Genomic DNA, 25,864 nt, shown 5'->3' on the forward strand with positions numbered 1-25,864 from the left:
AGGGGTTCCCCTTCTCTCTACAGCCCAAGGATTTGTCCTGAGGGAGATGGAAAGGGAGGCCCCTGAAATCAAGATGAAGAGATTAGAGGGGGGGGCCCTCATCCCCACCCCTCTCCACCCTGGCTCCGTCTACCCTCCAGAGGTGGTTCCTTTCCTCATTAGGAAATTCTCCTCTCCTTTTTTCCTACTCCTTTTCCTGTGCGTTTACGTTCTACTTGTGGAGGGGAGGGGAGGAGGAGAAAGAGGAGGAGGAGGAGGAGGGAGTAAAGGAGAAAGCAAAAAAGGGGAGGGGGAAGAGCTCAAACGTACCCAGTCTAACCCAGTCCAGACCAGGCCAGTTCCACCGGGTGACTAGAGAACAGGGGAGCAAAGAGGAACCCCATCTCTCCGGGGTGCGGGGCGTGGGCTCTGCGTTCCAAAGACCCAGGAATGCCCCCCTACCCGCCCCACCGGCCGCGGGGGGGAGGGCTCAGCCGGGAGTTTGGCAAACTCCTCCCCGAGTTGAGTCATTCGTCTCTGGGAGGTTTAGGAAGCGACTCCGGGTCGGTGGCCCCAGGACAGGGAAGACTGGGCGCTATGGGGAGTTGGACTCCTGGGTTCCTATTGCTTACTCGGCTGCTCCGCTCCAGTCCTCGGGCCCGGCACCGGCTCCTGCAGCTGCTGCTGCTCCGCCCGCGGTCGCTGCTGCTCTCGCTGCTGTTGCTGCTGCTGCTGCAGTCTGGAGTCAGGGGCTTCAACTTGGACGGGGAGGCCCCGGCCGTGCTCACGGGACCCGAAGGATCCTTGTTCGGCTTTTCGGTGGAGTTCTATCGGCCCGGGGCTGAAGGGTGAGTGTGGCAGCGAATTGGCGCCCCGGTCCACTTGGAAAAGGGAGTGGAAGGATTTGGAGAGGCCAGAATTGGAGATCAGAGGGGAATAGGCTGGAGTCTGAGGATGGAGGGATTCGGTTAGTTTGAAAGAACCAGGGCTGGAATTTAGGAGCAAAGGGGTCTGGGTCTAGGGGGCTGGGACTGGGGAAGAGGATCTGAGGCTGAACTTTGGGGAGATTGCAATCAGAGGCGAGGCTCGAATCTGAATGGGAGGGCAGGGTTCCAGTTAAAGAAATGGGAGCCAAATGAGCAAGAACCGGGGCGGATTTTGGAGAGCTACGGCTGGAGGATGTGTGTGTGTGCGTGCGTGTGTTGGGGGGAGGGGCAGCAATTGGGTTTGTGGGGGTACCACCGTTGGAATTGAATGGGGGAGCAAGTTTGGAGGAACCAAGAAGTTTGAAAATGTGGGGCTAAAGCTGGGAATCCCCCGGGGCTGCGATGGGATGGGAAGAGGGGGAAGGGATGCAAGGAGACGGGGCTGAAGTAGTAGCAGACTTATGTCCAGAGAGTATCCAAAGAGCCTGGAACTTGGGGCGGGGGGAGGGCGAGGAAGCAGGGTGGGCGTCTGACGGGGTCTGGGCTAGGAGGTCGGGGCTGGGCCACTAATGGTGGGTGGGGAGAGAAACGGAGCCGAGGGACTGGTGTTTGGGGGCGGCTAGGAAGGGTGGTGACCAAGCTGGGCCACCGGAGACCGAGAAGACTGTTGTGGCGGGGCCAGGGGACTGGGAGTGAGACGGGGCCATTGTGCTTGGGGGTAGGGGTGGAGGGGGCGACGGTCAGAGCCAGAGTGGGGAAAACTCCGAGAGGGGAGTCAGGAAGTGGCGGCTTGGACAGGGAAGGGTGGTGGTGACTACAGCATGGGGCTAGGATGGAGGAGTCAGTCGGGCTGAGGGGCTCCTTAACTTCCCTTCTACCCCCCTCTGCCGGTCTGCCGGCAGATACAGGGCGAGTGCCGCCTGCTCTTCTCCCCTGTCCCCCAGAGCGTCCTCCACTTTCCTCCAACCTGGGCCGCTGGAGTCTTAGGGCTGCCGTTAAAGGACGTGGGTAGGAGTGGGGGTGTCCAAAGGAGACTTGGGGCTCTGGGAGGCGCCAGGACAGAAGGCGGGCTCAGTCCCGGGCGGGTGTGTGTGTATGTGAGTGTGTATGTGTCGGCAGGCGGGGCGGGGGAGGCAGCTTCCCTTTTCCTCTCACTTTCCGGTGGAAGAAAGAAGCTGATTTCCTGTAAGCAAACAGTGGGAGCTGGACTTGAGGCTAGGATTCCTGGGTCCTTATTGGAAAACTAGGGTTCCAGACAATTGTCTTCCCAGGAAACCTAGACCGGAGGGGGGGCTGCAAGAAGGTAGGGGTCTGGGAAATAGGGCTTTAGGGAGAGCTACAACCCGCAACTACTAACCTATCAAGATGACATGAAGTCCCCAGACCCTAGCTATCAAAGGAGCATGTTATCTTTCCCCAAACACGTTTCCATTGTGTTCCCTCCTGCCTCCCACCTGAGATGCGAGTGGAGAAGTTCAGCATTCTTATCTTGTCTGCAAATGTGGATCAGAGCATGGTTTCTTGGGGACAGAGAGACAGGAGTTTAGGATTTCTTATCCAGATTCAGAGAAAGGGTGTTATTTGAAGACACATGCCCTCCTTCAGTAAACTCTTCTGACTCTCAATTTGTGGGAGAATTGCTTCCCATTGAGTATAGCATGGAGTTCATCCAGCACACACTCACACCCAGGAAAGAAAGGGTTAATCCCATTTGGTGTCCTAAGTGGGGGCTTCTCTGGTGTCTATGGGAAAGGAGAGAGGGGAGGGGTAAAAAGAAGAGGGGATGCTTAGGCCCCAGCTGTTAGCTCTGGGCTAGTTGAGGTCCACACCCACCCCACCTCCCCTCTGGCCTCTTGCCCAAACCCCATTGCATCACCCTGGCCTGGGACCTCTGCCAGGCCTGACTTCCCCCAGGCCCCCCATCCTCCCCCCACATCTCCAGTGGGGCAGGGAGATAGGGAGCCACTTTTCTGTGGCCAGGATTATGCTGGGAGGGAAGAAGGCAATGGAGGAGCTGGGAAGTTGTGTCTGAAGCTGTAGGGAGGAAATAAGAGAAGAGAGATGGTTCCCTGGGTTCTTCTAGTGAGGCAAAGGGTGAGGATGGGCTACATAATTCCCAGGTGTGTTTTTAAAAGGCAGAGAAGAGAAAAGGCTGAACTAGAAATCAGCATTTTTTTTGGTTCCAGTTGGGATCAGGGGAAAAAGGAAGGGGAGGAGATATCACACCCAGATGACTTGACCCCCTTGGAAATGACTTTTTGCTTCTCCACCTCTTTCTGTCATTCTTTAAAACCCTTTCTCAAAGCATGTCTACATAGCCTATTTCACTGCAGGCTTCCAGCCTAGGTAGATACACTCTCATGAAGAGCCAGATGGCTTCTGCCCTCTCAGAAGAGGGAAAATACCTCTCAGCCATATTCCTCCCCCCCATAATTCTCTAGCTCTTCTCTCCTATTGGACCCTAAGGAAGATCCCAGAGCTAGAATTTGGGGACAGATTCTGACCCCATCCTCTCTGGTAACCATCGGGCCTGAGCTAGGGTACCTTTATTTTTTGCCTCAATCATCTCCCTGCTTTGCTTTACTTTGGAAAGATTTTTAGGCTAAGTTGTGGAGATTTCTGCTCCAAAGCCTTACCTCCAGGGATTAGAGAAATGAAGTCCCAAATGCAACCAGGTGCTGGTTAGTATAACTAATGGATGCTCTGGGAGGGGGACATCCCCATTCTCTGGACACTGCCCAATCTCCTGACCTTGTTAAGGCCAATGGAGTTAAACAAAAAATAACTTTGTATTGAACAAGCTTGTTAATCAATAGCTTGGCTGGGGAGAGAGGAGAGATATGGTTTTGTGTTTAAAATGGAAGGAGAATTGGATTGGAAGTCAGAAGCCCCGGGTTTTAGCCTGAAAACTCCACCACTAATTTGGGGGACCAGGATCAGGTTTCTAAGATCTCTCTTAATGTGGGGTTCTAGATTATGATCCTGGGGATTTAGGAGTTCTAGGGCCCTGGCATTTAAGAAGCAGGATCTAGAGTAAGAAAACAGTTGGGGAACAGGGATAGGAAGACGAAAAAGCACCCAGGACCACCCAGCAACTCCATACTTGAGTCATTATGTGCAGGCTTGCCTGCCAATGACCTCGGGAGTCCATCCAAACCTAGGTCTTTCGTCCCTGAGTGTCACAGACTTTGTTTGCCCTAGGAAAAACCCTGGTTAGGGAGCCCACCCACCTCTCTCATGCCTTGTCCCAAATTGTCTTCTCCAATACGTCTGAAGCTCTTTCTGATGGGGCTGCTTTGTAAAGTATGGAGGCTGAATAAATTGGTGGTGGAGATTGTGAGACTTCATTACTCACTCTCCAACTTCAGTGGGGCTACGGGTCCAGACCTTATGTCCTGGTATTGCTCGGGCCTGACTTCCAAGCCCAGCTCATGCTGTTCTTTGGCCAGAATCAGGTGCCAGTTCTGTGGGAATCAGAGCCTGAACTGACGCCAAGACCAACACTCATCTTAGAGGGCAGGGCTCCAGGGTTCTATTGAAAGACACTTTAAAGTGCCCTTTAGTCAACCACCCTAGCAGCAGAGCCCAGGAGATCCAGACAGAGGAGAGAGGAAGGCTAAGAGACAAATGGAATAGTGAGAAATTGGAAACAAACAGGAAACAACCAGTAGTAAATATTTTCTCTCCTTGAAACAACCTCGTCTCATCCCCTTCCTCCATTACCTTCCTTTGCTCCACCCCTTCTTCTGTCCCTCTAAATGGTAATTTTAGTTATCTCATCCACTTTTATATGTTCATTAAACTTGTGACCCAACTCCTAGACCCTTCCATGGGCAATGCTGGCTGTCCCTGACCTTCCCTTCTGTCTCTATTCCAGTTGTGGTACACCTTTGAACCCATGCTTTTCTCCCTGGACCCCTCAGGACTAGAGATCTGACACTGGGATCTTGTCCCTCAGAAGGACTTTGGTTAAAGAAAGTGATTGGAATGAGTCACTTATTGCCTAAGCCAGAGTGGGCAACTGGACCTCAAGGGAAAAGGTGTGGCAGGGAGAATTTGGGAAGCCAGAAAGAGGAAATAGAGGTACAAGTGGTAACAGGAACAAAGGTAGAAGGATGAAGATACGGCAGGCATAGAAGAGAAGACAAAGGTTCAATGACAGAAACCAAGAGAAACAGGGGGGAAAAGGAAAAAATGGTAACGGGAGGGATTATAAAGCCAAATGCCACATGGTGACAGATAAGAAAGGACAGGCAGGATAGGAGATGGAGAGCAAAGAGACACATGAGGAAAGACAGGCAGGGAGACACGACAGAGAAGCAGGCAGGCAGGACAAGCAGGACAGACAAACAAAGGCAGGCAGGGCAGGGATTGGAGAAACAAAGGCACATGAGGAGAAAGGACAAGAAGGCAGGCAAGACAAACTGGCAGGCAGGACAGACGGATAGGCAGGCAAGCAGGACAGACGGGCAGGCAGGCAAGCAGGACAGACAGGATAGGGGGTGGAGAAAAAGAGATACAAAAGTAGGAAAAGACAAAAACTGGCAAACGAGCAGGACGGACAGAGGCCGGCAAGCAGACCAATTAATACAGATACACAAGAAGAGGAGGGCAGAAGAATCAGCTTCAGAAAGGATTAAAAAAAAAAAAAAAAAAAAAAAAAAAAAAAAACAGTGACAGAAAAACCACTTTGTATAGAAAGAGAATTTAGAAAAATTCCTATTTGCTCTGACCACAACTACTGTCCCTTGTCATCCACCTCACTAATAGATGGGAGCAAACTACAGTATAATTTATAGCCCCTTGGGAACACAAAAGGGCAGGAGCTGGACACACTCAATGACAGTAGAGTGTGAAGATGGAAATATAGCCCACAGATGAGATGGGAAAGAAGCCTTGGAACCCTGAGCTCCCAAATCCAGAAGCTCAATGAAGAGTAAAATTGGGCAAGGAATAAGCAGCTCTTTGCCCCCTTCCCTTCCCCCTCTTCCCTAGCTCCTCTCTCTGTATTCCCTCCTTTCCTATTTTCAGGACTCACATTTTCCTCCCATTCCCCCTAGGCTGGGAAGCTGGATGAATCCAGGCTTGGGAGGGGTTTGGCTTCAGGAGGGGAGCAGAGGTGTCAGTGTATTTATACCAGTCATGGCTGGCTGAGGCCAGAGAGCTGGGTGTCCTGTAGGTTGAGAGACAACAATTCACAAGGAATAGTGGGTCCTCACCGCCCTGATAACCAAAGCCCTTTCCCTTCTTTTCAGGATTGAATTTTTGATTTCCTCTGGAAATTCTGGAGGAGGGAGTGAGTGCCGCAGGGACTCACAGGGTTGGGGAGTAGGAAGGTTTGTTAGTGGGGGAGAGGAGGAGAGGTTAGTGACAGCGGCACATGGGGACTGCCTGACTCCATCCAGCTTGTGCCTCTGGCATCTGTGGTATCTCCCAAGATATAAATACCCACCCAATGGGTACCTGCCCCTCCCCAGCCCCAGGGTCTGAACCCCTGGGTTCTTGCCTTAGAAGACCATGAAGTCTAGAATTCTAGGAGATCCAGAGAGCCTGGGATAGGGAGAAGTGGGGAGGGGGAAGGGAGATAAGATGGGAGAAGATAGGATAAGAATAGATAGAGACCAGGAAGCAGTGTGGGATTAGGAGTCAGAAAGCCTGGGTTTGAGCCTGGTTTTACCAGTAACTAATTCTTTCCCTTAGCAAAGAATTTCTTTTCTCTGGGACTTGGTTTCCTCTTCTGTAAAATGGGGATAATTTTTAAAAAAAATTTGTAAATGACAAAATATTTATAGAAACGAGTCATCCTTTTAAAAGAAGGAAGTTAGACTGTTGCCCCCTTATTTCAACAATCTCTAAGGTCTGTTCCAGGGCTAAAGTTCTTAGACCTAGCGACGATAAGGGGAAAGGCACCGGAAGTGGGAGGGATAAGGGTGAAGAAAAGGGGATTGCGGAGGGGCGCTACGGCCGGGGGACTGGCCCACCCCCTGATTAGCCCCTTCCCACAGGGTCAGTGTTCTGGTGGGTGCTCCCAAAGCCAACACAAGCCAGCCAGGAGTCCTGCAGGGCGGCGCCGTCTACCTCTGCCCTTGGGGCCCCAACTCAGCCCAATGTACCCCCATTGTGTTCGACAGTAAAGGTAACGGGCTGGGACCGGGTGAAGGGGGCGGGGCGTGGGTGGAGTTTGGGAGGGGAGGATGAGGCTGTAGAATAGGGCCGAGGGAAGGGGTGGGGCCAGACCAGCTTAGGGAGCTGTGCGGGTGGGCGGGGAGCACCCCGGAGGATGCCCAGCTTGGATGCCCCGGGTCGGACCGGGAGAAAACATCTCCTTTCCGCCCCTCATCCTTCCCCTGGTTCCCTGTGTGGCTTCTGCCAGTGGCACTGACGATATGTTCCCAGCCCAGCCTTGGCGAGGCGGGGCGGGCATGATTCAGAAACATGTGGCTCTCATTTCCCCTGAATCACCCACAACTCAGGGAGGCCGGGGGAGAGACAGAGACCCAGACAGTGAGAGGGACCGGAACAAGGAGAGCCATGGAGGCAGGGTTAGCTGGGAAGAGAGTCAGCAAGAACACTAGGGAATGCTAAAGGAGCAGCTAATGATAAGGGAAAAGATATGTGGAAAGGGAGATGCTGAGAGTGAGACAGAAACGGAAATGAGAACAGGAAGGGGACAGATACAGAGATGCAAATTTAGGAGGAATCCAAAAAGAGCTGAAAGAGACAATCAAGGAAAGAGCTTGGAGATGCTTGTTAGGAACCAGAGGCAGGAGAGACAGAGAGAGAGAGAGAGAGAGAGAGAGAGAGAGAGAGAGAGAGAGAGAGAGAGAGAGATACAGAAAGAGGACTGATCTAGGGTAAAAGACAACACACAAGCTAGAGAGGCGGAGGAAAAAGTAGAATGAGTTCATGTTAACAAATTCTGCCTGAAAATATTTTTGCATCCACTCCCTTCTTTCATTATTTCTCACTCAGCCTCTTAATTGGTTTTCCTGCCTTCAGATTCTCCCCATGCTAACCCTTCTCAGGAATCTTGGAAATATTTGCAAAATATTGTTTTGATCACATTACTCTCCTTCTCAGAAACTTTTAATGGCTCCCCATTTCCCTTTATGTTATAAATAGAAAGCTCACCTGGCCAGGTTTATCTCCTGTGACTTGTCTTTATCTCCTTTATGTTTCAGCCTTTTCTCCCTGAAGATACTTTCCCTAAGGCATCCTGTACTTTCCTTCCTCCCTACCTTTACTCAATATAATGTTTGCTTCTCTTTTTTCTCCTCACCTTTAACTCTTGTTCCCATTTCTTGCTGAGCATTAAAATTCTTCTCATCCTTTATGGCTTAGCTTAAATACCACCTGAAGCGTTCACAAGTTACCCTAGCTGAACTATCTCTTCTCTACATTCTTATGGTTATTTGCAAATATATTATCTTCCCAATAAATAGGAAGTTCCTAAAGAGCAGAGTGCCTTATTCACCTTCATATCCCCCACAGAGCATATATATGAATATGTAATACATATAATATGGCCGATATAATAATAAACAAATAAGAATATGAATATATAACATATGTATAATATATATAATATAACAAAGATAAATTGGCACATAGTTGGCCACAAATCTAATCGCACAGATCCCTGACCTGAGGGACTTTTAAATTGTCTATAAATTCTCACACTCTCCCAACCCTAACCCTAGACAGCTTGGCTGAATCAAGGAATTTTGACCTCTGCCTTAGTGGAGAGGTCAGGAGAAGGGAAGCATGGAGGGCAACTCTGGAAATCCCTTTCTGAATGAAAAGGGATGAGTCAGAGTAGGAAACTGTCTCTCAAAGAACTTTTTTCTCCAGTCTGTCTGCCAGTGACTCAGGAAGGGTCAAGGCTAGAAAGTATTTGGGGATCCCCAGCCAGAGGGAATCTAGTGGGGAAAGAGAGGAGGGTTAAAATTCTGGGTCCCAAGCTTTTCACCTTTATGTACATCTTCCCCTTACCTCTCAGGCTCTCGGCCTCTGGAGTCATCCTTGTCCAGTCCTGAAGGGGAGGAGCCTGTGGAATATAAGTCCCTTCAGTGGTTTGGGGCCACAGTCCGAGCCCATGGCTCCACCATCCTGGTGAGGGGCACAGTGGGCATGTCAGGGAGGTAGGGTGGGAGCCACGATTGGTAAGGAGGGAGTTGAATCCTGGCTGAGCGGTGCCTATTGGTGTCTGCAGGCCTGTGCCCCTTTGTATAGCTGGCGCACAGAGAAGGAACCCATGAGTGACCCAGTAGGCACCTGCTACCTCTCTACTGACAACTTTACCCGATTCCTGGAGTACTCACCTTGCCGCTCAGGTATGGGGAGAAGGAAGAACCAGAGAATGACTTGAGGAGGAGTGGAGTAGAAAGAATGGGGTCTGATTGTCTGATTGGGCCATCTTTGGCCCCCCATGCCCACTCCCTGCCTTCTCACCCTCTTCACTTGTACCTTCTCTGCTTGCCACACCTGCTTCTTTCTGCCCCTTCCCTTGTTGGCTAATCTCTCTATACTATGTCTCTTTTCTCCCTGAAGATTTTAGCTCTGCCACAGGGCAGGGTTACTGCCAAGGGGGTTTCAGTGCAGAATTCACCAAGGTAAGGAAAATACGAGAAGAGAGGGCACAACCAGGGTGGGAGCAGGTGTTGGGTTCATTTCACAACCTCTGTCCCCCATCCCTCTGCCCACACAGACAGGACGTGTGTTGCTGGGAGGACCCGGGAGCTATTACTGGCAAGGTGAGCCCCAGTGCCCAACTCAAAGCTTTGCCCAATGTCTTTTTGACCCTTTTGTCTAACTGTGTCCTGTCCCTGGTACTGAACTCCCTCTAGCTTTTTCCCCCTTCTCCCCTCTCTGATCCATCCTGCCCCTGCCCACCTTCCCCTTACCATCCAGGGCAGATCCTGTCGGCTACTCAGGAGCAAATTGCAGAGTCCTACTACCCAGAGTATCTCATTACTGAAGTTCGGGGGCAGTTACAGACCCGACAAGCCAGCTCTACCTATGACGACAGCTACCTAGGTGAGCAGAAGGTGGTTTGGGTTTGGACATAGGGGAAGGGAAAGAGGAGAAACACTCAGAAAACTGCCTCTTCTCCAACCCTGGGGCTCTGGTTCTCCCCTTCTATCTCTTCCATTCCCAGGAGTGGCTGATTGTGGAGAGCCAACTCTTGAGACAGTTGGGTATCTAAGTGAATAAACAGTTAGATTAGAAATTAGAAAGATCATCTCAGACACTGTATAACTCTGGGCAAGTCCTTTTTCATCTGTACAATAGGAATGATAATAACATCTACCACTCTAGAGTTGTTGTGAGGATCACATATTAAAGATATATGAAATAAAACATATTAAACACTTCACAAATCTCAGTGATTTATAAATGACAGCTATTATTCTTATCCAGTAGCTAGAGAAACACCTTGGTATAATATAAAGAATGCTGGATTCAGGAGTGACCTGGGATCATAACCTAACTCCAAAATTTACTATGAAAAGATACCTTTCTGAGCTTTAGTTCTCCCCTTTAAAATGGGCATAGTATTTTCACTACCATTGCACAAGCCTGTTAGGAAAGTATTATTCAAAACTTAAAAATCAATACTCTAATGGGGAATCAATACCCAGGTGGGAATTAGGGAGCAATGGGGAGCTAGAGGAGACTCCTCAGAATAAAAACTCTAACCACCCTGACCATTGTATTCCCCAGGATATGCAGTAGCTGTGGGCGAATTCAATGGAGATGGCACAGAGGGTAAGGAGGTCACCAGACCCAAGACTGAGGGAGGTGAATGGGATAGGGGTTAGAGACCTCATACCTAGAAGAGGTATCCCCTCTGCTTATCTCAAATGTTTCTTTCCTGCTTGCAGATTTCGTGGCTGGAGTACCTAAAGGGAACCTCACCTATGGCTATGTAAGACCCCCACTACTGGCCTTCACCCCATACTGTCCATTTTCTTTATTCATTCATTCATTTGTTTCCCTAACATTTATTGAGTGCCTCTTCTGTGCAAGATAGCATGCTTTGGGCTGAAGAGAATATAAAGACGTATTCTCTGCACTCAAAGAGCAAACAGTCCAGCAAGGGGAAAATTGATAATGCATATAAATAGATATCAAAAGAATCAGGGTATGATTAGGACCGTGTTTATTAAAAAAAAAAAAGACAGCAGGGGGAGAAATCATTTCTCTGTGGGGGAAGCTTAGCCATGTTCATGAGGGGTCTCTGGATCTGGGCTCTGAAGGATGGGTAGGAGTTCAGAAGGTATGAGCAAAGATGAACAAGGGTCTGGATGTCTTGTATTTTCTGTAAATAGTAACTAAGCAGGTTGCTTTCATTGAAGTTCAATATTTTTTCTAATAAAACATTTTTTAAAAGATATAGAGAAAAGCAAGTCAATAGTCCTATTTAACCAGAATATAGAGTGCGAGAATGAGAGTAATACAAAATAAAATCCCAGGATAAATGAGGAGTCTAAGTTTTTTCCTGTAGATAGTGGGGATCTCTTGAAGAAGTGGGGATAAGGGAGTGAAATGATTACTTACGTTTTAAGAAGATTAATTTTATGGGCATGTTTAAATAATGTCAGATTACTCACCATCTTGGGGAAGGCGGCACAGAGGGAAAAAGAGAAGGAGGAAAAAAAATGGAAATCAGAATCTTATAAAAGTAAAGGTTGAAAACTATCTTTACATGTAATTGGAAAAGATAAAGTACTATTAAGTGGGAATGGGGAGTAACGAAGACTAATCTTAAAGGCAACATGAGCGAGTTGATTGAATCTAGACTTGGAGGCAGAAACCTAAGTTCAAGTCCTGCCTTATATACTTACTTCACTTGATATCTCTGGTTTTTGGTTTCCTTATTTGAAAAAGGAGATGAATGAGTTCTAAGACCTTCTGGCTCTAAAGTCTACAGTCCTGTGATTTATACTATAATCTGGCAACGAGGGGGTGAGATCAGTTGTTAAAATAATACAGGTGAGCAGTCAGAAGGATTTGAATTGGTGTGGCAGTTGCTGGAAGAAAAAGTCTCAGTTTCCTCATCTGTAAAATGATGAGATTGGACAACATCATCTCTGACATTTGGTGATCCAATAATTGCCGTAGAGGCAAAATTAATAGAACTTAGTGACTAGGTTGATGCAAGGCTAAAATATTACCTAGGTTTCAAGGCTATTTACTAAAAAGAATGGTGATGCGTTAGCAGAAATAGACATTAGAACAAGAAATAGGTTTCAAGAAGGGAATGATCCCTGCTTTGGATGCATTGAAATTATTGGTCTAGTGGGACCCCTTGGTGGAATTGTCCAGCAGACAGTTGGAAATACTGATCTCAGCCTGGGAAAGATGCCAGGCTTAGATCTATTTTTGTCAGTCACTCCCGCCAACATTTGGGTGCCTGTCCCATGAGTCTTCTCCAGTCTTTCCAGGGAATTTTGGATGTGTTAGAAGTCCCAGTATGTATATACTGAGACCAATGCAATTATTTCATCCCATCACCCAGGTCACCATCCTCGATGGTTCGGATGTCCAGTCCCTCTACAATTTCTCAGGGGAACAGGTAAGGGCGACTTTCTAATCATTTGTTTGCATCCCCAACCTGCCTTCGGCTCTCCTCCCCCTAGTCCCTATTGTCCCCTATTTCTCCCTCTGGTGTTCTAGAAAAAGTACCTTTATTACCCAGTCTTATCTCCTTCCCTAGATGGCCTCCTATTTTGGCTATGCTGTTGCTGCCACAGACATCAATGGGGATGGGTAAGTAAGTGAAGGAGAAGAACCTTCATTAATATTTCTGGTTGTCGTCCTTTGTTTTTGAAAAGGACCAAAATGACATTACTGTGTTAGAGTCGAGTTACAATATGTCTGACTATTTCTGGGTCTGGGTAAGCACCATAAAAGTGGGTGGGAAATAGAAACTGTGGGACTCTGGCCCTTAGTATCTATGACTCTGGCATAAATACTGGTCTAGCAGCATGGAGAATTGAGGTTCAAAGGGGAGCACATTTACAGATCAGCTTAAGTTGGGGGTAAAGGGGGCCATTCTGTAATAGCTTCTGACCAGATGAAAAGTGGATGATAATTAATCTGCCACTAAATTTCAGTAGCCTGGAGCATCAGCCCAGTTATCCTGACTTAGTTATAGCTGGGGCATGGGGTTGGGAGTTGAAAAGGAATAGGGATTGCTGCTTTCTGCCTGTCTTGGGATTTAGAAAGGTGGGTAAGGATTTGAGGACAAATCTCTGAGTTCATCTGGTTCAGCCACAGCTTCTTCTGACTCTGACAGAAGGGGAGGACTAGGAATTAAGTATCATGGAGCCCGGATTTTTTCCCCCTGGCCAGGTTGGACGACCTTCTAGTAGGAGCCCCACTACTAATGGAGAGGACAGCTGATGGACAAGCTCAGGAAGTGGGCAGAGTATATGTCTACCTCCAGCACCCATCGGGCATGGAGCCCACGCCAGATTTGACCCTCACAGGACTTGATGAGTTTGGACGGTTTGGTAGCTCCTTGTCCCCCCTGGGAGACTTGGACCAGGATGGCTACAATGGTGAGAGCCTTGGGGCAAAGAGAGCCCCCACACTTGGATTTGGGGAAGATAAAGGAACTTAGTAGGGGAGACTAAGAGCTAGATACCTGAATCTGGTGGAAAAGTAGGAATCAAGAGGCCGAAGAGCCTGGCATTTGGAGGGTAGAATTCTGTTTCCTTGAGTGGCAAACAGATGTGGATAGATGAGTATAGACCTATTTTAAGGGCAGTGAAGAAGAAGGAAGATGGAATATGGACACTTTTATTTGAGAAGTTATAGTGTCTGAATTCAAAGGAAGTGGAGAGAGAGATTTGAAAGCTGAAGCATATGAGTCTGAGGGTCTGAATGGAGCTGGGAGCCAGATGCTCAGGTCTTAAGAGAACAGAAGAGAAGGGATTTAGAGCTAAAGCATACTGCTGAGGGCCAGTGTGGGCAGCAATGATCAGTGGTAATAGGGCATGTTGTGTATATATTTCAGATGTGGCCATCGGAGCCCCATTTGGGGGGCAGACCCAGCAAGGAGTGGTGTTCGTGTATCCAGGAGGTCCCAAAGGACTGGGTTCAAAACCCTCCCAGGTGCTGTTACCCCTCTGGCAACCGGGGCATAGCCCTGATTTTTTCGGCTTTGCTCTCAGAGGGGCTCGAGACCTGGATAACAATGGATATCCAGGTGAATGCAAATATACCCCCTTTTCTCCACACCTGGATTCCCCACCCCCCCATCTGAGTCCAAACACCTAATGGAGAGTGCTTAAATTCGTTGTCAAGGAGCCAATATTCCATCCTCATCTCCCAGATCACCTCTCCCCCTTAGGGAAATCCACCTCTCAAGTGCAATTTTCAACTATGGCCACGAGGTGGTTACATCTCCCAGCCAGAATTCCATTATGTTTAGGACACAATTTCAGATTGGGGGGAACACTAAATCCACTCAATGAGGATCTCTTTATAAAAAGCTTATTGGTGCAGGGTTCTTTTTTTTTTTTTTGGTTACTTTCACATCTCACTGATCCTCCTGCATAATCCTCATCCTCCCTAACAAACAAGCAAAAAAAAAATAAGATAGACACTTTGGGGTCACGCATTCAGACCCTAACTCAGATGGTTCTGGCTGTGTTGCTTAACCTGAAGGCCCCTTAGTAAGATGCAGAGAAGATGGGATTCTCCATTGGTCAAAGGGAGGTTCCTGGTCCCTGTCTCCGTCCCAAGCAAGACAAATCAGGGCATTGCTCATATATGAAAATGTGTTTCCCACCCAAATTGCGCTACCCCTCTGCTGAAAAGTGGAAGGCATGTGTCCCAGCTTCTGAATTCAAGATTGGTTCATGTGTTAAGCCATATTCTGATTCCTTCATTCCTAATGTAATTTTCCATTACATTATTTTGTAAATAGTAAGTTGTATTCAGGAGAGATTTTAGCTCAGGGTTCACTTTGTGACTTTTTTGCTTTTTTGCAGACTTGATTGTGGGGGCCTTTGGTGTGGACAAAGCGGTTGTGTACAGGTATAGCAGGGAGATGGGAAGCATCAGAAAACTGGGGGTGATGGGAGTCCAGGTGACTGGCTGGAGTACAAAGAGCCTAAAGTCCAGGATTCTGAACCCCTGTTTTCAGGGGACTGCAGAGCAGAGTAGAGTTCTGAACATCCTTTTTTTCTCCCTCATCCTGAAACTCCAATCAGGGGTCGTCCGATTATCTCTGCCAGTGCTTCCCTCTCCATCTTCCCTGCCATGTTCAATCCTGAAGAACGAAGCTGCAACTTGGAAGGGAACCCCATGTCCTGGTATGGTGCTGGGGGAGCGGATCGCACTAGGGCCTAGTTGAGAGGAGAAGCAGTTCTGGGGGGCAGATTCTTGGGTCTATGCTTTGGGGTGAGGTTGGATAGAATTTGTGATCAATGTTGTGCCATTGGGGACCGAGGAGACAAGCTGGCTTGGGGGGGAGGGAATTGGGAAATAATTGGGAGGACTGTGGACCTGTATGGCTGAGTCCATCAATCTACTTCTATCTCTCTACAGCATCAACCTGAGTTTCTGCCTCAACGCTTCTGGAAAACATGTCCCAGACTCCATTGGTGAGAATCCTTAGGGCCTTAGAAAGCTGGTCAGTCAATAGGCGTTTATTAACACTGACTGTGTGACAGACATTGTGATAAGTTCTGGGATACAAAGAAAGGTAAAACACAGTTCCTGCTCTTGAAAAGCTCACATCTAAGTGGGGGAGACAACATATAAATAACTATTAATCTATAAGATGGATGCAATGTAAATTGGAAATAATACTAGAAGGAAGGTGATTGATGGCAGTGAGGGGATCAGGAAAGACCTCCTCTAGAAGGTAGATTTGAGGTGATCCTAGAAGGAAGCCAGGAGACAGATTGAGAAGGAAGAACATTCCAGGTCTGGGGAACTGCCAGGGCAAAGAAATGGAATGAGGAGAGGAGAGGAATAGAAGCTCCTTTAGGGCAGTGACTGACTTTTGCCTCTTTTTTGTATTCCCAGCATTTAGCACAATGCGCAACACATAGTAGATAATTAATAAATGTTTAATGATTGGTTGAAAAGGCCATTGTTTTACTGGATTATGATCCAGAATATCTAGAGAAAAGTAAAACATTAAAAGGTGGGAAAGTTGTGAAAGGTTGTAGAAGCTAAACAAAGGATTTTATAGTTGGTCCTGAAGATAATGGGGAACTATTAGAGTTTAATGAGTGAGAGAGTGATGGGATCATTAGACCTGCCCTTTAAGATCACTTTGGCCACTGAATAGAGAATGGACTGCAGTGGAGAGCAAATTGAGACAGGGAAAACAACCTTCAGGCTATTGCACTAGTCCAGGTGTGAGGTGATAGGAGTTATGCTAATTAGAGAGAAGGGGGGCTTAGATGAGAGATATTGTGAGGTAGAAATGATGAGACTCAGTGGCAATTTGGGTATGTGGGACAAGTGCATGAGAGAACAGGTGATGATGCAAAGGTTGTGAGGTGGAGTGACTGCGGGGATGATGTGGCTTCAAGAGTAACAGGGGCACCAGGGAGCATAAAATGCTTTGGAGGAAAGAGGAATTCTGATTTGGACATGTGAGTTGGAGGTAGCCACGGGACATTCAGTTCAGGATGTCCAATGGGCAGTTGGTAATGCAAAACTGGAAGTCAAGAGAGATGTGAGACTAGTTAAATAGATCTGAGAATAAGTCATTGATCATTGAATCTATGGGAGTTGATGAAATCACTAAGAGAGATTGAATATAGGACCCCAAATTATGCTTTGAAGGAACATTCTCTGTGAGGAGGTATGACTCAGGATAAAACCCAGAGAAAAAGATGGAGAAGGAAGAGCCAGAGACAGGGAAGAATGAGGAGAGCAGTGTCACAAAAAACAAGGGAAGAAGGGAGGAGAGAATATCCATCTTACAGTTAAGGAAACTAAGGCAGATAATCATTAAGTAATTTGTCCAGAGTCATACACCAGCTACCCCTGGTGAGCCAACGGGACAGATGCCACCTCCCTCTTTAAGAAACTTGGCTCTTCAACAATGAGGCAATTCAGGCCAATTCCAATAGACTTGTGATGGAGAGGGCCATCCTCATCCAGAAAGAGACTATGGAGACTGAATGTGGATCACAATATAGTATTTTTACGTTTTTGTTGTTGTTGTCATTTGCTTGCTTATTTTTTTCCTTCTCATTCTTTTTTTCCTTTTTGATTTTTTTTGTGCAGCATGATAAATGTGGAAATAGGTTTGGAAGAATTGCACATGTTTAGCCTATATTGGATTACTTGCAGTCAAGGGGAGGAGGGGAGGAAGAAAAATATGAAACACAAGGTTTTGCAAGGATGAATGCTGAAAACTCTCTTCACATGTATTTTGAAAAATAAAAAGCTATTATTAAAAAAAAGAAAATTATCATTTAAAAAAAGAAAGAAAGAAAATCATCTAGGAAAGTTAGTAGATAGTCAGGAGGACCTGAATTCAATTGGGGCTTCAGACACTTATTATTCAGATACTGTGTTGACTCTGGGCAAATCACTTAACCTCAATTGACTCCCCCCAAAGCTCCCAAGAATATAACAAACAAAAAGAAAAAGAAAATCAGCTAACAAAGATGAGAAGAAAGATTGACCCCCTTCTTGTATCTTCTTTAGGTTTCACCGTAGAGCTCCAGCTGGACTGGCAGAAGCAGAAAGGGGGCATTCGTCGGGCACTGTTTTTGGCCTCACAACAGGCGTCCTACACCAAGACCCTCCTCATCCAAAACGGGGCTCATGAGGATTGTCAGGAAATGAAAATCTACCTTCGGGTATGGTCACCATCCAGAGTCCAATTCACAAGGGGGTAGTTAGAGAAGAAGGATGCCCTAGAGCTCTCCTTCTGAGGAGGGCAGGACAGAAATTTTACAGTTACAAAAATTGGCAGAGTGGATGCAAAAAAAATAATAATAATAATAATCTGTGCTTGAAAGAGGAAGGAAAATGGCCAGAAGGCACTTGGGTCCGTTGGTGGGGATGGGAAGTGACTACTATAGTGGGAAGGAATTAGGGAAATGAAATTGATGTTTGGATTCTGGAGAAGAAATATCCTTCAATTGGAATAGACCTCTGGCTAATGTTACAGTAGGCTAGATAGGCTGGTTATGCTTAAGGAAAATACCCTAAGGGTCTAGTGACTAAAACTGGAACTGTTCCTATACTGACTCAAGCCTCCAGTCTCCCAGCCCACAGCAGGCTGCATGGGGAAGGAAAGGGAAGGATGGTGTATTCTTCATAACTAGGAGCTGAGGCCAGAATTCACATATCCTTATTCAATCCTCTACATTCTGGTCCCTAGAATGAATCAGAATTTCGAGACAAACTTTCCCCGATCCACATTGCACTCAATTTTTCGCTGGACTCCAAAGCACCTCCTGACACCTATGGCCTCCGTCCGGTGCTGCACTACCAGAGCAGGAGCCGAATTGAAGATAAGGTAAGAGGGGATTAGGGGTTTAGAGGCCTTCACAGAGAGCAAGTGGGAAGAAAAGGGCAGAAAATGGAGGAACTCAGTCACAAAAATCTAGGTACAAATAGCACCTAACTCATAGGATTGTTGTGAGACACAAATGAGCTCATACATTAGTGCAATTGTAAGTTATTAAAGTTTTAAGCACTATGCCTTATGGGATACTCTGTATATATAAAACATTTTATAATTACACTACTCTATAGTGTATATAATTATATATATATTTATAATTTATAAGTTACATATAATTTATATATTTTTACATGCATAATTGTTATATAATGTTATATATATTATATATCTAGTATATAATATATAACATTACTATAATAAATAATGTTAATATGGTAAGTTTTATAACAATATAATAGCAGCATTATGATATATAACAATTATAATTATTATGGTATTATATAATCTATTGTACAATGTGATATATGATTATTATAAATTATATGAAGTACTTTAATGATGATGATGCTGGTGGTGAAGATGAGGATGATATGGAAGAGTAAGGAAGGAAAAGGTGGAGTTTAGGAGCATGGCACACTAGAAAGGGAGAGGAGCTTACAGGTTGCCTGTAGGAGGATGGGGCTGGGTTTTTCAGGGGAGAAATTAAATTAGAAGAGCCTATCTTAAAACTCTCCCTCCTCCCTCCTCTTCCTTGCCCTCCTTAGGCCCAGATTCTTCTGGACTGTGGAGAAGACAACATCTGTGTGCCTGACCTTCAACTAGAAGTGTTTGGGTAAGGGAATGTCCCAACGCCCGAGGCTCTCGGTGCTCATTGGGGCTTGGAAGGTGAAAGCCAGAGGATAGTGCAACTCTAACACCTTGGGGCTGGGACTGGAGAGGGTGATGTTGACAGACTTAGAAGGCCTGGAGGCAGCCTGCTTGGGTCCTTGGAGTCCAGGGTTTGGGAGGAGAGAGGATGGTGTGGGTGCTATTCTGGGGTTTAGAAGTTTGGTCTGTCATTTGTGAGACAGGGCAGGCTCTTGTGACCTCAGTTTCCTTGTCTGTAAAATGACATCCAAGGTCCCTTCCAGCTCTAAATGCTTGGTACCTTGTATGATCCCAGTCCCAGCAGAGCCATAAGCAGGAGTTCTGGCTCCCAGGGCCAGAATTCAGTATGGGAAGTGGGGTGGTGCTCCTTACTCAGAAGGAAGTCTGTGTTGATTCAGTTCAGTAGTGCTGGGAGAAGAGAAAGGAAAGGAAAATGTCCCCTTAGAACAGCAGTTCCTAAAGTGTGCAAGTCTGAGTCCACAAGGTCAAAACTATTTTTATAATATTACCTAGTGCTCTTTGGAATCCTCATTAATTTTTAAGAATATAAAGGGGTCCTGAGGGTGGAAAGTATGAGAACTGTTGTCTTATACTCCAGAGGCACTGCCCATAATCCCTGGCTTCCTCCTGACTCTTGAGGGGAGTAAGGGGAATAGAGGGGGCATGTCATTGGGGGAAGGGACAGAGATAGAGGTGGGACTCTTGAGGGTGACATTGGAGGAAAAAGCAGATCTGCCCTAGGTATGTCTGAGTCCCAGATCTTCTGTTAATGATAGATTGGACAGGCCATTTTCCCATCATGGAACCCAGTTTTCCTCATTTGTGTAAAGAGGGAGCCAGTGTAATTTGATTCTGCTCTGGATTTGATTTCATGCCACTAGGAAGGACTATGAGTCAGGGCCTGGGTCTCTTGCCAAAATTTGGGGGATTTCCACTTGACACCCAAACCCTAATATCTTGCACTTCCATCTTCCCTTCTGCCAGGGAGCAGAATCAAGTGTTCCTGGGGGACAAGAATGCCTTGAACTTAACCTTCCATGCCCAGAACCTGGGAGAAGGAGGGGCCTATGAAGCTGAGCTTCGTGTCATTGCCCCCCCAGAGGCTGAGTACTCAGGACTGGTCCGACACCCCGGGGTGAGCAGGGCTCAAGGCAAGGGATCTGTGCGATGACCAAATGGGAAAACCAGAGCTGGGACGGGGCTGGGGTGACTGAGGCTGGAGGACAGGATGGGGATCTCCAGCATAACCAGAGAGGGTACTAGTGCTACAACTCTTCCCCCCCTAGAATTTCTCCAGCCTAAGTTGTGACTACTTTGCTGTGAATCAGAGCCGTCAGCTTGTTTGTGATCTGGGGAACCCCATGAAGGCCGGAGCCAGTGTAAGTGGGAAGGGGCAGGGGCAAGGTCAAAGGTGACAAGAGTCAGGAACAGGGAGCGGTAGACTGGGGAATGAGAGCGCTCTAGGGAAGAGGCTCCAGCACAGTATTCTTCAAACAGGCCTCCTTTAATAAATATTTGTTGATTGATTAGTTGGAAGGGCGACAGGGGCTGAGAGAGGGAGGGGATTAGAAATGGGGGTGACAGACCTGAACAGTGGAGGAGGGAAAGGAGGAAGAAAGGGGACAGGAATGAGAGTGGGGTGATAAAAAAAAAAAAAGGGATTGGGCAAGACATCTTTCTTTATTTTCTCTGCATTGGACAAATGCGTTGACATTTATGCAGTACTTTGAATTTTGCAAAAGGTTTTACGTACATTCTCTCATTTGAGCCTGACCAATCTGACCTCTCCTTCTTTCTCTATGGTTACAGTTATGGGGGGGCCTTCGATTCACTGTCCCTCATCTCCGGGACAACAAGAAAAATATCCAGTTTGATTTCCAGATTCACAGGTAGGATGGGGTCAGGGCCTATGGGTATGAGGAGAGGAGTGGATTGAGCAGGGAAAGAGGGCTTCTGTTGGACCAAAGGCCTCTCTGTCTCCAGTTCACAATCTTCTGTTTTCTTTCCCCTCCCTTCTTTGTTCTTTGTTCTGCCCTCCTGCAGTAAGAATCTCAATAACTCTCAGAGTGAAATGGTTTCCTTCCTGCTTTCTGTGGAGGCTCAGGCCCAGGTCTCCCTGAACTGGTAAGTCACAGGTTAGAGATCCAGCTTGGTGACTGGGTTGAACCTTCCAAAGGTATCTGGGATCCATACTGATCCTTCTTTCTCTTCTCAGGGTGTCCAAGCCAGAGACAGTGCTATTCCCAATAGGTGGCTGGCAACCCCAAGATCTACCCGAAGAAGAGAATAGCATTGGCCCTGAGGTCCAACATGTCTATGAAGTAAGAAAAGAAAAATATCCGGGGGGCTGGAGTGGTGGAAGAGGGGAGGAAAAGCCTGGGGAAGAGCTGAAATCAAGAGCTCAAAGAGATCATTTAGTCCAAATATCTTCATTTTTTTTCTTTTTAAAAATTTCTCTTCATTTTGACCTTAAACACCAAATCAAATGGATATTTCCATATGTGCAGTAGAACTGAAAAAGATGAGTATACATGAAACTGCAGGTGTCTGTGAAGTACTTCTTACTCTTCTTTTTTAAATATAAAAGTTCAACCTGTAGCATTCAGAGCTATTCTGCTTAACTGGGCTTTTTCCTGGCCTACCTTCTTTTCTCTGCTTTAAAAAAAAAAAAAAAAAAAGAAGAAGAAGAAGAATGATCCTCTTTTTCATGTGCAATCATTTTAAAATATCTCCATATTAGTCTTGTTGTGAAAGAAAAACTAAAACAAAAGTGAAAAACCCCAAGAAAGAAAAAACAAATTAAAAAAAAAAAGGTGAAAATAGTATGCTTTCATACACATCAGTCTCCACAGTTCTCTCTCTGGATGTGGGTGGAATTTTCCTTCCCAAATCTCTTGGAATTGTCTTGGGTTACTGAGAAGAGCCATGTCTGGCACCCTCTTTTCTTTCACTATTTCTCTCCCTTTCCACCTTATTTTCTTACTCCCTAAAGGAAAAATAAAAAGTTCTAGTAACAAATACATATAATCAAAGAAAACAAGATTCCATATCGGCCAAGTCCAAAAATGTAAATATTGAACTTATTCTGTCCAGGTGACAGAAAGTCTTCTGTACTTATAGTTAGTCTTTAAAATGAAGGTTTGGAATTTGAGATGATCTCTATGGACTCTGATAGCTCTAAACTCCATGGTCTTGTGAATGGCACACAGGAGAGTGGGGGTGACCTAGGGGGCCATGTGGATGACAGATGAAGGCACAGCAAAGGGCTAGTCACTGGTGGTCAGAGATTAGGTACATTGCTGTCCTTGGGGGAGCAAGAGAGGACAAGACAGAGCTTCAGCTCAATTCTACAGACTCCCTATGGGGGTTTAAGGGAGGTCGGTGCTCCTAGGAGTGGAGGGGAGGGGATAGTGCCAGGAATGGTCATGGATTTGGAATCTATAGAACTGTGCCACTGATGATAAAGTGCTGGAGCAGGGGTGTGAGAGAAAAGGAAACAAAAATAATAAAAGTTATTTATATGATACTTTAAAGTTGCAGTTTTTAAAAAATGGAAATATTGTATCATTTGAGCTGGAAACAGTTGTGAGAAATCAGCATACCCAGTGTTTATCCCTATTTTATGATTGAGGAAATTGAAACTCAGATGTTGGAGGTAAATGTTCGATGATGTGAGGGCTTGCTGAGGTGTTTTCAAGGCTGCTCATCAACCATTGGTATCCACCCATTACTCAACTCTCACCTGGGGTTCCAAGAACCTGTAGCATACACAGTGACCACCTCCAGGCAAACCTTTTTGGCAGACAGGCTAAACCAGGCTGAGAGTAACTGACTGTCCTCAGACCCATGGGTGAGTTAGCATCCTAACTAACTGAAGACGTCCCCCTGGTGGAATGGACAGATGAGAGCGATTTGTTTCAAAGGCTATGACAATAGCTGAAGCAGGCTCCGTGAAGCACTCAGAGCTTGAAGGTGAACACAACAAGGTCATCAGTGCGTCCCAGGCCATCGCTGGTCACCCTGATTTGGGACTTTTGTTTCACCACTGGACAGTGGTGACTCCAAAAGCAACAGTGAGGCTGATGACTTCATGCAACTCTTCCTCACTTCAATTCAGCAGCTAATCAAGATATCCCTGATAATACCATTGATCCTTTTTGAAAATAAGGACAAACATCACCTAGGACAAAGAAATCAGCCTCATCCAGTAGCAAGAGCATGAATTCATTGGATTTGGGCTCAAGAGACCTGATTACAAATCCTGGCTTAGCCACTTACTGCCTGTATGGCCCTGGACAAGTATCTCATCTCTCTGGACCTTTCTTAGTTTCCTCAGCTATAAAGTTTGGAGATTAGATTAAATGATCCCTATGCTCCCTTCTAGCTCTAATTCTATGATCCTGTAACCATTGAGATTGCAAAAATGGGAACTGAGATCGAGTCTTCTGTTTATTCCACCAAAGTTGGATTTACACAGACCCCTAATGGATTCATCACTAAATTTTGGCATGGAAGCATTGACCTGCTCCATTTTTCTATTTTTTACTTCTGTCCTGGGTTAGTTTATCCTTCCTTAGCCAGGTTGATGCCCCCAATTCTCCCGAGGGTCACCATTTTTGGTGTCAGATTTGGTGGAAACACCTTACCAACTTGGCCCATTTCAAATTCACAATTCTTGAGCTCAAGCAAACCACCAGCCTCATTTTCCCAGGTACCTTGGGCTATTTTGAGACCAGATCTCTTTAGGAAGGGAAATTCTTTGGATTTGCTGAGTTTGAGCCAAAAGGGCATCTAACTATCAGGCAATTTATGATGTAGAATTTGGACCTACATATGCATACATACATACATATATATATATATATATGTGAGTTGTTTTTTTTAGAAATGAAACATGAACTTTTTCTAGAAGCAGATGAACTTACTAGGTGAAAGAATGTAAAAAAAAAAAGTTTCAGGAGAAGGAGATGAAAGCTGCACTATCAAAGGAGGCTGAAAAGACCAGTCACAGAGATAAATGGAAGATCAAGAGGATCAGTGTCCCAGATGATAAAGAAGAGTGTGTTCTGTCCTGAGTGATGATCAACAGTATTAAAATCTACAGAGAGGTCAAGGTGGATGAGTCCTGAGAAAAGGCTACTGGATTTAGTCATGAAAAACTCATTTTGTTATTGTTGATGACCTTAGAGTAAAGCAGTTTCAGTACAATGTGAAGAAGTTAGGCTGCAAGAAGTTGAGAAATAATAAGTAATCATGGGGTGAGGGAAAAGAGGGACTTCGAAATATGTACAGGGCAGTGGTATCAAGATCAAGAGCTGAGGTCAGTACCAGGACTGGAGTGTCCCCTACTAATAACTCCATTCTTCCTTTCCTCAGCTTATCAACCATGGTCCCAGCTCCATCAGCAGAGGGATATTGAAGCTTAGCTGCCCACTGGCCCTGGATGGTCAGCAGCTCATCAATGTCACCAGTATTTCAGGGCTTAGCAATTGCACAACTAGTCACTCACCCAACTCACAAGACCTGAAGGTAAGGAGATAAGAAGTGGGAGCAGAAGGAGGAGATGGGTGGTGGGGAGGGACTGGAATCTGGACTCTGGGGAAGAAATCTAGGGCAGAGGACACCAAACCCTTCAGTTCACTTTGTGTTCATTTATTATTCTGCCTGCAGTATGTAAAACACAGTGATGGCTGTTGGGGAAGATGCAAAGTTTAGGGAATATGAAGTCCTTGCAGGCTTGAGATGAGATCATGTAGATAAAGATCATAGAATCACAGAATTTGAGGGTTGGAAGGGACCTCAGAGATCATCTGTTATACACAAAGGAATTCCTACTCTATTTCCACTCTAAAATACCAGATCTTGTTTCAGAAAAAGGGACTACAACCTGTTGAGGGAACTTATTCCAGTTTTGGGATGTTGTGAGGAAATCATTCTCATCATCAAATCTAAATTTGCTTTTGTACAACTAAATAATACTAATACCTAGCATTTATAGGGTGCCTATTATAATCCAGACACTATACCAAGTGTTTTATAAATATTATTTCCTTTGCTCTTCACAACCCTTACTTAAATTGTGAATTTGGTGCCATTTTTATCTTCATTTGACAGTTGAGAAAACTGAGCTAAATTAGGTTAAGTGACTTGTCCAGGGTCCCACAGCTAATAAGTGCCTGAAATCAGGTGTAAATTCAGGAAGATAAGTCACATTGACAGTCCTTCAAACATTTGAGCACGTCTGTCATATAACTTCTTCAGACTAAATTTGTCTAGGGCCATCTATCCTGACTTTAGACAGGTTGCTCTGGAAAGGATCAGACCCTAGATCCTTTCCAGAGCAACCTCTGTTCTATCTATTTATACCTCCCTCATTTTCTACTTGGGAAGGTACTTTTTTGTGCCCATGTGCCAAACTTTATATTTATCTACACAGAATTTCATCTCATTAGATTCAATCTGCCAAGATTCCTTTGGATCCTAACTCTGTCATCTATGTGAGCTCTCCCTCCCAGCTTCAAGTCATCCACAGACTTGATAGGTGTACCATCTATGCCTTTATCCAAGGCATTTGGGATATCCAAAAATATATCCAAGGGGTTTGGGAGCACATGCTTAAAATCTTTGCTATTAA

General features: G+C 45.9%; 1 protein-coding gene across 1 annotated transcript in view; it reads left to right on the forward strand.

The window, feature by feature from the left end:
• The first annotated feature begins 288 nt into the window (after positions 1 to 288).
• The window catches only part of ITGA5 (integrin subunit alpha 5), a 32,790-nt gene continuing 7,214 nt past the window's right edge, over positions 289 to 25,864 (forward strand). Inside the window, exons 1-25 of the mRNA XM_003772334.4 lie at positions 289 to 827; positions 6,911 to 7,041; positions 8,905 to 9,017; positions 9,118 to 9,238; positions 9,456 to 9,517; positions 9,613 to 9,658; positions 9,816 to 9,941; positions 10,629 to 10,673; positions 10,790 to 10,833; positions 12,427 to 12,483; positions 12,625 to 12,677; positions 13,263 to 13,471; positions 13,930 to 14,121; positions 14,909 to 14,954; positions 15,131 to 15,232; positions 15,468 to 15,523; positions 17,595 to 17,749; positions 18,277 to 18,414; positions 19,128 to 19,195; positions 20,215 to 20,365; positions 20,517 to 20,609; positions 21,040 to 21,119; positions 21,274 to 21,354; positions 21,446 to 21,551; positions 24,607 to 24,759. Of these exons, the coding sequence (XP_003772382.2) occupies positions 430 to 827; positions 6,911 to 7,041; positions 8,905 to 9,017; positions 9,118 to 9,238; positions 9,456 to 9,517; positions 9,613 to 9,658; positions 9,816 to 9,941; positions 10,629 to 10,673; positions 10,790 to 10,833; positions 12,427 to 12,483; positions 12,625 to 12,677; positions 13,263 to 13,471; positions 13,930 to 14,121; positions 14,909 to 14,954; positions 15,131 to 15,232; positions 15,468 to 15,523; positions 17,595 to 17,749; positions 18,277 to 18,414; positions 19,128 to 19,195; positions 20,215 to 20,365; positions 20,517 to 20,609; positions 21,040 to 21,119; positions 21,274 to 21,354; positions 21,446 to 21,551; positions 24,607 to 24,759 (2,826 nt within the window). The 5' untranslated portion in view covers positions 289 to 429. The remainder of the gene's footprint in view (positions 828 to 6,910; positions 7,042 to 8,904; positions 9,018 to 9,117; positions 9,239 to 9,455; positions 9,518 to 9,612; positions 9,659 to 9,815; positions 9,942 to 10,628; positions 10,674 to 10,789; positions 10,834 to 12,426; positions 12,484 to 12,624; positions 12,678 to 13,262; positions 13,472 to 13,929; positions 14,122 to 14,908; positions 14,955 to 15,130; positions 15,233 to 15,467; positions 15,524 to 17,594; positions 17,750 to 18,276; positions 18,415 to 19,127; positions 19,196 to 20,214; positions 20,366 to 20,516; positions 20,610 to 21,039; positions 21,120 to 21,273; positions 21,355 to 21,445; positions 21,552 to 24,606; positions 24,760 to 25,864) is intronic.

The sequence above is a fragment of the Sarcophilus harrisii genome, chromosome 5 (assembly GCF_902635505.1).
Source record: "Sarcophilus harrisii chromosome 5, mSarHar1.11, whole genome shotgun sequence".
Lineage (NCBI taxonomy): Eukaryota > Metazoa > Chordata > Mammalia > Dasyuromorphia > Dasyuridae > Sarcophilus > Sarcophilus harrisii.